This window comes from Halichoerus grypus, chromosome 6, assembly GCF_964656455.1.
Source record: "Halichoerus grypus chromosome 6, mHalGry1.hap1.1, whole genome shotgun sequence".
In the NCBI taxonomy this organism is placed as follows: domain Eukaryota; kingdom Metazoa; phylum Chordata; class Mammalia; order Carnivora; family Phocidae; genus Halichoerus; species Halichoerus grypus.
Genome location: NC_135717.1, coordinates 174,665,365 through 174,676,196, shown reverse-complemented (window position 1 = coordinate 174,676,196; position 10,832 = coordinate 174,665,365). Strand labels below are relative to the sequence as shown.

Sequence of the window (10,832 nt, the reverse complement as noted above, 5' to 3'; positions counted from 1 at the left end):
GCCGCCGGGCCGGGCCTGCGCCTCGGCGCCCGCGCCCGCGGGGCTCCGTGCCGGGCCGCCCGCCCTCCCCGCCGCTGCCGCCGCCTCCCCTGAGCCTGCGGGCGGCGCGGAGGCCGAGGAGCGGTCGCTGCAGCGCATGCTGCGCGCCATAGCCGAGGAGCGCGGCCGCCTCAGCCTGCGCCGTGAGGTCTGCGGCCTCGGTGAGTGGGGCGGGCCGGGGCCGCCAGCGCCGGGGGAGTGCGCGCCTCCGGGGTCTCCGCGCGGGTCTCCGTCACTGCGTGTGTCTCTGTCTCTGTACGCGTCTCTGTCTCTGTGTCTCCGTCTCTGTGCCTGTCTCGGTCTCTGCGTGCGTCTCGGTCTCTCTGTGTTTCCGTCTCTGCGTGCGTCTCCGTCTCTGTGTGTTCCGTCTCTGAGTGTGTCTCTGTGCGTGTGTCTGTCTCTCTATGTCTCTGTCTCTGCGTGTCGTGGCCTCCTCCATGCGCCTCCAGCTCACCACGTATAGGTTTTTCCTGCGTCCCTGTGTCTTGGTCTCTGATTTTGGTCCCAAGAGCGGCTCCGCACACTCATGTTCCTGGGTCTCTTCCTCTTTCCCGGGTCACTCCGTGTCTCCCTCTGTCTGTCCTTTCGAGTATGTCTGTTCACCCTTCTTCCTCTCCGGGGTTGTGGCAGGTCCCTGCCTTCTCTGGGAAGCCCTCCCCGGGGCTTCTGTGCCGCTGCAGGGAGTGTGGGCGTGGGATCTGGGGAGACCCGGAGCCCATCGCGGGGGTGGGGGGCAGGCCCCCTTGGGCTCTGGGCAGGTTTCCCTGCAAGCGTGCCTTGGCCACCGTCCCCAGCTTCCCGAAGCCTTTGTCTTCCCGCACCTGTCCGCACTGCCTTGCCTCCTCCCCATCAGCTCTAACTGGGGACCTGTTGGGCCTTGGCCCCCTGAACCCACCCACTTAGCACAGAGAGCAAGGCCTGCTGCCTCTGTGGGTGTGATCCTGCTCAGCTGGGGCCCCAAGTCCTACATGTGCTGTGGGGTGGGGTGGGGTGGGGTGGGGGTGCCTGGTATTGTTTGGAAGAGCCCGGGACTGTTAGGTGTGGGTGGGGTCTCCCTGCTTGGCTGGGTGTGAGGTAATCGCTCCCGATGGATCCTGCCTAGACTGAAGCCCAGGAGCCCCCTCCCCTGTAGTGTGAGTTTTTCATTTTCTCCATGGAAAGACCCCTCCCTTCTTCCTGCAGGAATGATTTCATACCACATTGTCAGCTCCCCCATCCCCAGTCTGAGCTGGGGATTTCTGGGGGTGAGGGGTGGGGGTGACAGCGTTGTGAAGGAGGGAATGTCAGCTCTGGAGATTCTACCTGTCCCCTTGTGGTTCACCATCGGGGAGTCCCAAAGAGCCAACACATCCCCTCTAAGGTCACAGCAGCCCTAGGGTTCCAGGCCCCTCAGCAGGCCACGCCCTGGAGGCTAGTGAGGAGAGGAAATAACTTTGAATCCTCCTTTTTGTAGGAGGCAGGCTTACCTTAGCATAAGACCTGTCCCCTCAGGGAGCCGGACCCAGCCCAGCCTGTCCCAGGAATGACCTTTCCTCATGGGCAGGCATGGGAGTTAGGGGGGGTGGGTTGTGCCTACCAAGTAGGATGGACCAGGAAGTGGGGTTCTCAGGTGTCTTTTCTGAAAAAAGGTGTCATGTCTTAGTTTTGCACAGACGTTGAAGGATCCTCGTTAGTTCATTCAGCAAACGTTCACTGAGCACCTACTGTGTGCCAGGCCGTGTGCCAGCCTGGCAGGTGCACCTGCCACCTGGCACAGGATGTCTGAAATAGGAGGGGTCTGAGGGACCATCTGCTGCAGGCCCCTCAGCCCTGCTTGCTCAGAAGCTCCAGGCAGCCCCTCCCTACTTCCCCGTGAGCACGCTCCCACTGTCCTCGGACCTCTGAACACCCTCTCTCCCCTGTTAGGCCCTGTCCCAAGGAGCCTGCAGGGCCACTCCTTAAGGACAATAATAATTAATTCTAGCACCTGGCGTTTACAGAGAGCTTACTATGTGCAAGGACATTATGTCCACTCTGTCACTTTGATTCTGACTTTGCCAGAAGGGAATAGCATCTCCGTGTCACAGAGAAGGGGGAGACATGCCTAGAGATGGTCAGTGAGGAAGTGGCACGACTGGCATTGACCCTTGGCCAGCCTGCCCCCAGAGCCTGCCCCGTCCCTCCTCTGCCCCCCAAACGTCCCCAGCTAGGCCTCCCGGTGCCTGCTGCGCTGCGTCTGGGGAGAAGTGCCCCGCAGTTACCGGGTCTCGTGTCCTGGCACCCAGGCCTCCCTCCCACACAGGGTCTCCTGTCTTACCCCTGTCTTCCTGTCCCCCCATCACTTATCCCCCTGAACTCAGTCCCTGCAGTGCTCTGATGCACTGTGTTTTAGGCCTGCTGTTTTCCTGGACACAGGACACCCTCCTCACCTGCCCCACACACGCCTACAGGTGTCCCTTCAAGCCTCAGCTGCAATGCTGCCACTTCCTAGGAACCCTTCCTCCACTTCCTATCGCGCTGCCTGGGCTCTGTGTACCGGGCGCAGGTCTGCGGGTTGATAGGGCCGATTATGGCATTGGGACAGAGGCCTGTATGACTGAGCCCCCCAGGCGGCAAGTGAGCCCCTCAAGGGCATGGCCCAGGCCGTGTCTCCTCAGTGCCCAGCACAGGGCACGTGCAGAGCAGGTGCCCAGGAAACATTTAGCAGACAAATGAGAGAATTTCTGGACTAGTAAATTAAGGGTGAGGGTGTCTGCAGAGAGTGGAATCTCAGCCTCTTAGCAGGGCGCATTTTGTCCATCTTTCATTTATCAGGTGAGAAATATGTTCAGAGAGGGCCAAGCTTAATAGTGACCTAATGCCAAAGTACAGTTAGGACCCAGTGATTGGCCTGCGCCCCCAGACGGGAACCCAGAACTTTTACATGGCCGGCAGCTCACTCCCCCTTTCTTCTCCACTTTACAGCTGTGACAACCTGTTACATTTAGGAATGTAAACCTCCCAGATTGTCGTTGCTGTGTAATTAAAGCTGAGGTCATGCAGAAGCATGCCGTGTTCCCTGAGGTTGTTTTGAAGGTGTCAGGGAGCCTCTGGTGGTGATGCTTGACCCCAGACACACTGTTGTCACTTCGGAGTCACAGTGACTGTCTCAGATGGGAGAGAGTGACTGGCCCCCCCACAGAGGGATTGTCACTCGGCCGTCATGATGAAAGGCACCTTGTAGATGCAAACCCGACTGTTGCATCTTTCCTTCAGCAGCGCCTGTGCTGGAAGCATCTTTTGAGTGCCAAGTGGGGGGATCGGGCCTGACCCTGCCTTGTGGGAGGCCACAGCTAAGTAGGGGAGAGAAGCCAGGTGCACGGGTGACAGCCAAAGTAGAGATCCTGCTGGAAGCAGCTGCTCCGAGCAGGATTTGGGGGTTTTATCCACAGGAAACTGCTTGTGATTCCAGGGAACAGATGAACCAAGCTGGCTGGCTGAGCGAGCTTCTGTGGGGCTCCGGGTTCTCTGAGCTGAGAGGAGTCAGGAGGTCCAATGCCCAGATGTTGTGTGGTGGAGACATCTGGACCAAAAGTGGGTAGATATAGCCTGACCCTTCCTCCTGGGGCTTGGGCTCTCTCCTGGGCCCGGGGTGTCAGCTCCAGCACACTGGGGCAGGAAGGCTCCTTTTCAACAGGGGCGGCATGCCACTGATGTTCCCCGAGGCCACGTGGACTTGACCTGGCCCCGGGACCTGGTGTCCATCACGGACAGGCAGGGGCCCCGCATGCTGCTCGTCTTTGGGCCCTGCCTAGGCCGCGCACTTGGCAGAGCTGCTCCTGCCTGGTCTCTGGCCCCCTTTTAGGTGGCCGAGGGCATTCTCTCTCTGGTGGCAGGGCTGCGGGGCCAAAGAGTGTTTCATGTTCCCTGTTTTCTTTTATTCTTGAAATAGTCCTATAAGGTGGGTATTGTTACACTCTTCTCTTTGTGCTGATGAGCAAAGAAAAGGCAGGTTTAGAGGTGAAGTAACATGTCCCCAGTCACCTGGCTGGGAAGTGGCAGAATCTGTCTAAGCCTAAGCTCTTAGCAGAGGTGGACCCCGCCCACACCTGTCCTCGGGGTTCTGGCAGCCCGGGCAACACAGGTGTGCACAGCTCCCAGGCAGGTGGATTGAGGAAGGGCCCAAGTTGAAGTATGAGAGGTTCCTTCAGGGGGCACGGAGGAGGGAGCCCCCATAGCTGATGGGGGGGGTCGTGCGGGGTGTGGCCTTTGAGAGGGGCCGTGGCAGGGCAGGACCTGCCTGGGTGGAGGAGGAGAGGGCGGCCCCGCCGAAAGGGAAGCTGCGTGGGAGTTGGGGCCGCAGCAGTGGGTGGGCCCTGGGCCCGGCCTCGGGGAGTGTGGAGGCTGCAGTGGGGTGGCCTGCCCCGGACCCGGCACGCCCACTGTGTGCCAGGCGCCCGGCAGCTACAGCATTGCCTGTAGAAGGAGGTTCTGGTAGTAGCCCATTTTGCAGATGAGGAAGGCAAAGCTTCGGAAAGCAAGCTGACTCACCCAAGGTCATGTAGCTGGGAGGTGGCCGGACTGGGGTCTGTGGAGTTCCAGCTGAGACCTGTCAGGTGCCCAGAGCCATCTTGCAGGGAGTTCATGGAATGAGCCAGAAGGTGTGAAGGGGGACACTGCCTTACAGTGAGCCTCTGCTCCTAGCTAAACACCCGCAGACACCAGGCACCCAGGGCCGGTCTGTGAATTGGGAAACGAACCGTGCAGCCTTGGCCCAGCCCGTCACCGTTTTGCTAGGTGCAGTGCGGCTGGGCATCCATGGTGGGTGGGGGATTTCGGTGGGAGATGAGGCTGGAGGGGAAGACCGGGGGCCTGAGCCTCTGCGCAGTGGGGATGACAGAGTCTGGAGGGCTGTGGGAATTGTATGAGGAGTGCCAGCTTCATGGGGCAGCATGAGGAGAGAACGAGGCATGGCAGGTAGGGGCCCAGCCCAAGCCGCGGCAGAGTCAGACCCGATCCTCACTGTTGCGCTTGTCATTAGGAAGGACGCAAAGCGCCTGGCCCGGTGCCCACACACGGAGTTGGGGCTGCACGCATGCTCTGGGGTGCGGCCCGCTGTGCACTCCCTGGGGAGGGTCTCCCGAGGCTCCCTGGGGCCCCCAGCCCTCCAACCCAACTAAGGGAGGCCGAGCTGGCCCTGGGCCCGTGCTGTGGGAGGAAGTGTGACCGTTTGCAGTGGTGGGGTGCCTCTTTCGGTTCCTGGGCCTATTTTTAAGGCCTGTGGGTTCCGGCCTCTGGCCATTTCTGGGGCTGGAGCAGCCTGCGAGGCTGTGCTGTGGTTCTCTCCCGAGGCAGGGACTCTGCGTCCTTTGAGGGAAACCCGAGGACTTTGGACGTCGCACTCTGAAGAGCCCCGGGGTCCCAGCTGCAGGGAGGTCTCCGCCAGGCCAGAGTGTGCTGCGTGTGTGGCACCCCCGGGCCCGCACGCGAGGGCCATTCTGCCCCCACTGTGTCCCCTCCTCGCAGTGCCTGCCGGCCTTGCGTAAGCTTGCCTCCTTCACTGAGCCGGGCAGGCCCCGGATACCGGCTGAGCCGGGAGGCCGCGGAGGAGAGGCCCCACGCGGGATCCTCGGCAAAAAACAGCCTCAGAATCCCCAAACATATGTTTTCCCAATTAAAAAAATGTTCCATGCCACATTATAGAAACTGGAAAATTTAAGAGAATGGGAAAAAAATTACAGTTCCAATCACCCAGAGACAACCATTAACTTTGCAAAGTCTTGCTTTCCAATCCTTTTAAAGCCTTTTTAAAGAATTCTCGATGTTCTCTACATAAAGTTTCTTAGTCATGCTTTTTGACTTAAAATTTTACTAAAACATCTTCCATGTTGTTCAAACTCTAAACGTCGTTTAAATGACTACGAGATGGTTGAGTGGATATGCCATCATTTACTGAATGGGTCTTATCTTGTGGGAAACTTAGCTTGGATCTAGTTCTTCGGCCGGGCTCCCGGTTTGGGCTCAGGCAGCAGAATGTCTTCTGGGTCACAGCCCACCTTGGGGGGGAGCCGGGATGGACAGGAAGGATCCGGAAGTCCACCAGCCTAACCCTGTGGCTTCACAGACAGCGGGGTGAGGCTCAGAGAGGACCCCGACACAGGTGGGTCCCAAGGGCCAAAATGAATGCCTGATTTGACCCTCCCCGCCGGAGCCCCTGCATGGGGGCAGCTGGAGGCCCATCAGTGGCAGGGCCGGAGCGTATAGAGGGGGAGAAGCTCAAGCACAGCCCTCCCAGGGCCCTGTAGGCCACAGACGGGGCTGGGATGTTGCTGTTGGACCTGCAGATAAGGGGTTGGAGCTTTCAGAGTTGATCCCGCAGGGGTGAGGGCCGAGGTCGGGGGACGCCCAGCTTGGCGAGGAGCCTTTGCACTTGAGGGATGTCTGTTGGCAAAAGTAGAAAGAGGGGACTTCGTTTTTAATTTTTGGTCTTGTAGGTGGAGTTGCGGTTACTTGTTTATCTTTTTTTTTTTTTTAAAGATTTATTTGAGAGAGAGAGAGAATGAGTGGTGTGGGGGAGGAGCAGAGGGAGAGGGAAAAGCAGACACTCCACGGAACAGGGAGCCCGACATGGGGCTCAATCCCAGAACCCCGAGATCATGACCTGAGCCGAAGGCAGACGCTTAATCGACTGAGCCACCCAGATGCCCCCGGTTACTGTTTATCTTTAAGGCAAAACTCCTTTGCTTCTGGAGGTGCTTTGAATTTTGAAAAAGGCTTTTTATACTTGGGCAGGTTCTTAGGACAGAGGAAGTGAGGAAAGCAGAACATTCTGATGAAGAGCAGGCGTTACCCCGCTAAGTAGGGAGGACCCCCACCCCGGGTTTGCACTCCTCAGCCCTCAGCCGGTCTGCTGGAGAGCCTCAGCCTCTTGGGTCTCTGCTTGGCGGTCCCGCTCCAGCTGTTTCCTGACCCCTTGAAAGAATCGGCACCCCCTGCCTTTCTCTTGACCACTGCTCTGCCGATTTCTGCCGCCAGTCCCTTGAGGCTGCACAGCCCGCTCTGTGTGTGGCTTCCCCCCACCCCAGGCTCCCCTCCAGGGCCGCCGATGCCCTGTGGGCTCAGGGTGGACTGCTTCATGAGAGCAGCCCAGGGAGGGGGCCCAGGGGCAGTGCAGGGGGAGGGGTCGGTGGACAGGTATCCGTGCCGTGACAAGGTGATCGTTTCTTGGGGGGTGTCCCTTGAGTGGGCATTCCTCAGAGGGTCCTCCCTGGCAGAGACAGAGTGGGGAAGTGGGCAGAGAACGTTCCAAATTTAATTTTCCCCCAATGCTGTGCTGCTGTAGGGAAATCCCTGCCGCTCTCTGGGTCTGTGTTCTCCTGGCGGGCAGGGTGCGGGTAGGATGACTGTCCCGCCTCCACCTAGGGCAGAGGCCAGCCTCTAGACCTAGAGCATCAATCAGAGTGTCACGAGGTTGCCTGGGACAGGTGACAGGGCCCGGGGCCGAATCCAGGGGGCCTGTGGGGGTGAGTGTGTGAACGCCCTTCCCCCGGCTCTGGGTTTCCTCTTACACAAAGCGGGGGAAGGCAGGTTGACCTGGAGCGCCGTTCTCAGCCCGTGGGGTGGCGCATGTGTCCACCTGTGACAAGCAGGGCCGGTGACACCACGCCTCAGGGAGGTCACTGCCACCCGGGTGCTTTGGCTCAGGCCGACAGAAGTGAAACAGGAAGAGGCAGAAACAGGAAGAACCCCATATCCCACCCTCCACAAGGGGGAAACGAGAACCCTGTCGTCCCAGCACCCTGAGCCCCCAGCCCCGTTGGCAGGGCCTCCTCGGGCGATTCCGGATTCCTCCTGACCCGGGGCGGAGGGGAGCGGCCCCCCACGGCGGGGCTCTGAGCTCTGGCTGCGCTCGCTGCCGCGGGGTGCAGGGATGTGGTGCTCTCCGGCCCAGCAGCCAGGTTCCTTGGGAGACCCGCAGCCTGTCTTACAGGCCCCGTGTTTAATGTGTCAGAGCAAAGCAGTGAGTCAGGAGTTTGAATAAGGCCACAGCCCACAGGAGGTGGGACATTGACTGGGGAGCTGCTCTTTTGGCCCCGAACTGCTCGGCAGGATTGAAGCTGGAATGGTTTGCGGGGAGCGAGGTGGGGCGTTGAGTGACAGGGCTGCGAGGGCTTTGCAGGCCTTGGCGTTTGGGAGAGTCCAGAGGATTGCCTTTGGAAACTGGGCCGTGGACCACTCTGGTGGATGCCCCACCTCAAGAGAGCGACCTTGAGGTCAGGGTCAGGGTTTATTTCCCTCTGTGCCCCAGGGGCCTCCCACAGAGCAGCTCCCGGAGCAGGTGCAGATCGACCCTGGCCTGGATCCCAGCCCCACCTGCCGTCGTGGTCCTTCTGGGTAACCTGAGTCAGGGCTCGGTCTCCTCCCCTGGGAAGTGGGCTATTGGGGTGACCCCCGCTGTGACCTGAGGGTTGTAAATGTACTTCAAGGATTTCACCACACTGCGCGCTTGACTGCGGGTGGGGGTGCAGGGAGGAGGAAAGCCCTTGGCGGTGGAGGCTTTGGACGAGTTTCAGAGCTGCCAGGCTGTCCTCTGAGCCAGCTGCAGAGCGGAGCTTTGTCATCCTCACACATTGATTTGTTCAACCCTCGCCGACCCGCTCTTGTGGGCCCTGCCCTATGCGGGTGCCAGGTCCCACTGCCAGCAAGGTGTCCTGTCTTGGCGGGGAGGGATGCTCAGGTGTTTGGAACCAGCGTGGAGGCTGTGGCTGGGAAGGCAGCCCCGGGCAGGAGACTTGCAGCCTGACATCGGACCAGTGACTCAAGCCATGAGCCTCCAGTTCCTCATCAGCTGAATGAAAACGGCGACTTTACCCCACAGGGTGTTCCGGAAGGTGGAAAGAAGGGAGGTAGCATGAGGTGGGAGGGGTCAGGTGGCATGGGGGTCAGGGAAGGCGTGGCGTGGGGCTGGTGGTGGGGGAGGTGACAGCTGAGGTGACACAGGGGTGAGTCGGGCATGGGCATGGTGGAGACCTGTCAGTGGGGGGATGGCAGGCTGAGGATGCACAGGTGTTTGGTCCGGGAAGAAGGGCGGGGGGCCATACTGCAGACTCTGGGGGGCTATCTGGACGACCTGGCTCATCTGGTGAAGGAGCCCAAACTTCAAGAAGACAGGGAACCGGGCAGGGGTGTTGGGCAACTCCTGACCTGGCCACCTTGCATCCCTGAGACCCCATGCTTCCCTTAGGCCGGAGCAGAGCCGTGGGCTTGCTCACGTGGGGACCCGTCTGACCAGTACTTCTCATCTAAGTGCCTCATTCCTGCAGCCGGGGCGCCCCCGGCAGCGTCTTTGTCTCTTGTGCCCCAAGGGAGGGTCTTGAGCCAGCTGAGCACTGAGAGGCACGAGTTGGTGAAAGGCCTATTGAGGGGACCACAGAGGCCTATTCATTGTGCCCTGGCTGCAGGGGTGCGGGGGAGTGTCCAGGGGCCGAGGGCTGCCTGGGACTCTCCCCAGAGAGGCCAGTTGACCCCCCCCCACCTTTGGGAGGGGGCCAGGCGGAGCAGAGGCTGCTGCCAAGCCAGGCATGCTCTCGGGAGGCACCTCCCCACAGCAGCGACCCCATCTCCACCCCTCCCCGCCAGACCCTTCGGGGGCCCCCAGGCTTCTGAGGATAAACACAAAACCCCCAGCCCAGCGAGGAGGCCCCGTGATGTGGGGTCCTGTCCATCTGTGGCTCCCCCTGGGACCTTTCCCTGGCCCAGCCACAGCAGGGCCTTGAATGCTCTTCCCCTGCCTTCGCCCACTTCACCCGTCGGTTTGAACCCCCAGATGGGGAGCCTCCCTAGCGCTTCTGACTCGTGTAGACTCGGGACGTGGCAGCGCGCACAGACTTGTGTGAGGCGTTGACACATCGTGCCTCCCCTGAAGCTCCAGGGGGAGGGCCGTCCCACGCCCAGCTCCGAGCACCCGGCCTCTGAGTGGCCCTCGGTCAGTGTTTGCTCCAAACCAGACCAGGTGTGGATGGGGGGGCGGGGGGATGCAAGTACCAGTGACCTTGGACAGCCCGTGTCCTCACTGGTAAATAAAACCTGCTTCTCAGAGTGTTGACTCGGGAACGTAAGTATTTAGCACAGTGCCTGGCACAACCGTTAGTGTTATTTAAGTTCACGAGGTATTTATAAATATGCCATAGAGTGTTTGGACAACGGGAAGAGTAATTCCAGCGCTCTGGACCCTAACCTCCACGGCGTTTGCCTTCCTTCCTTTGGTCTCAGGCGTAGTTTTTACAGCAGTTTCTTTCACGGAGGCATTTCTGTACAGTTTTGTGGCCTGCTTTTTTCTGCTCTTTAAACTTTCTATCCTATGCATTTTTTCCAAGTAGCTGCACTGTTATTAAAAATATTTTTGTGGAGGGGCGCCTGGGTGGCTCAGTCGTTAAGCAGCTGCCTTTGGCTCAGGTCATGATCCCGGGGTCCTGGGATCGAGCCCCACATCGGGCTCCCTGCTCCGCGGGAAGCCTGCTTCTCCCTCTCCCACTCCCCCTGCTTGTGTTCCCTCTCTCGCTGTGTCTCTCTCTGTCAAATAAAGCAATAAAATCTTTTTAAAAAAATATATATTTTTGTGGAAAAAATACATTTTTGTTACTTTCTGAATAGGTAAACGGGCTGCAGGGCATCAAATTCAAAGGGTATGAGAAGATTCATGGTGACAAAGTCTCCTTTCCCTGTGGCCTCTCGCGGGAGGCTGACACCACGCGGTGGTGGCGTGAAAATTGCTTGTTAACCTAGGCGCCCGCTCAGGGCCCAGCTCCCCCCAGGAGGCTTCGCGCTCCCCCCGC

The 10,832-nt window shown here is 59.6% G+C and overlaps 1 protein-coding gene across 1 annotated transcript in view; it reads left to right on the top strand.

Moving 5' to 3' along the window:
* Positions 1-42: 42 nt before the first annotated feature.
* KIAA0930 (KIAA0930 ortholog) overlaps positions 43-10,832 on the top strand; it is a 36,301-nt gene continuing 25,511 nt past the window's right edge. The window contains exon 1 of the mRNA XM_036120564.2: positions 43-200. Within this exon, the coding sequence (XP_035976457.2) occupies positions 137-200 (64 nt within the window). The 5' untranslated portion in view covers positions 43-136. The remainder of the gene's footprint in view (positions 201-10,832) is intronic.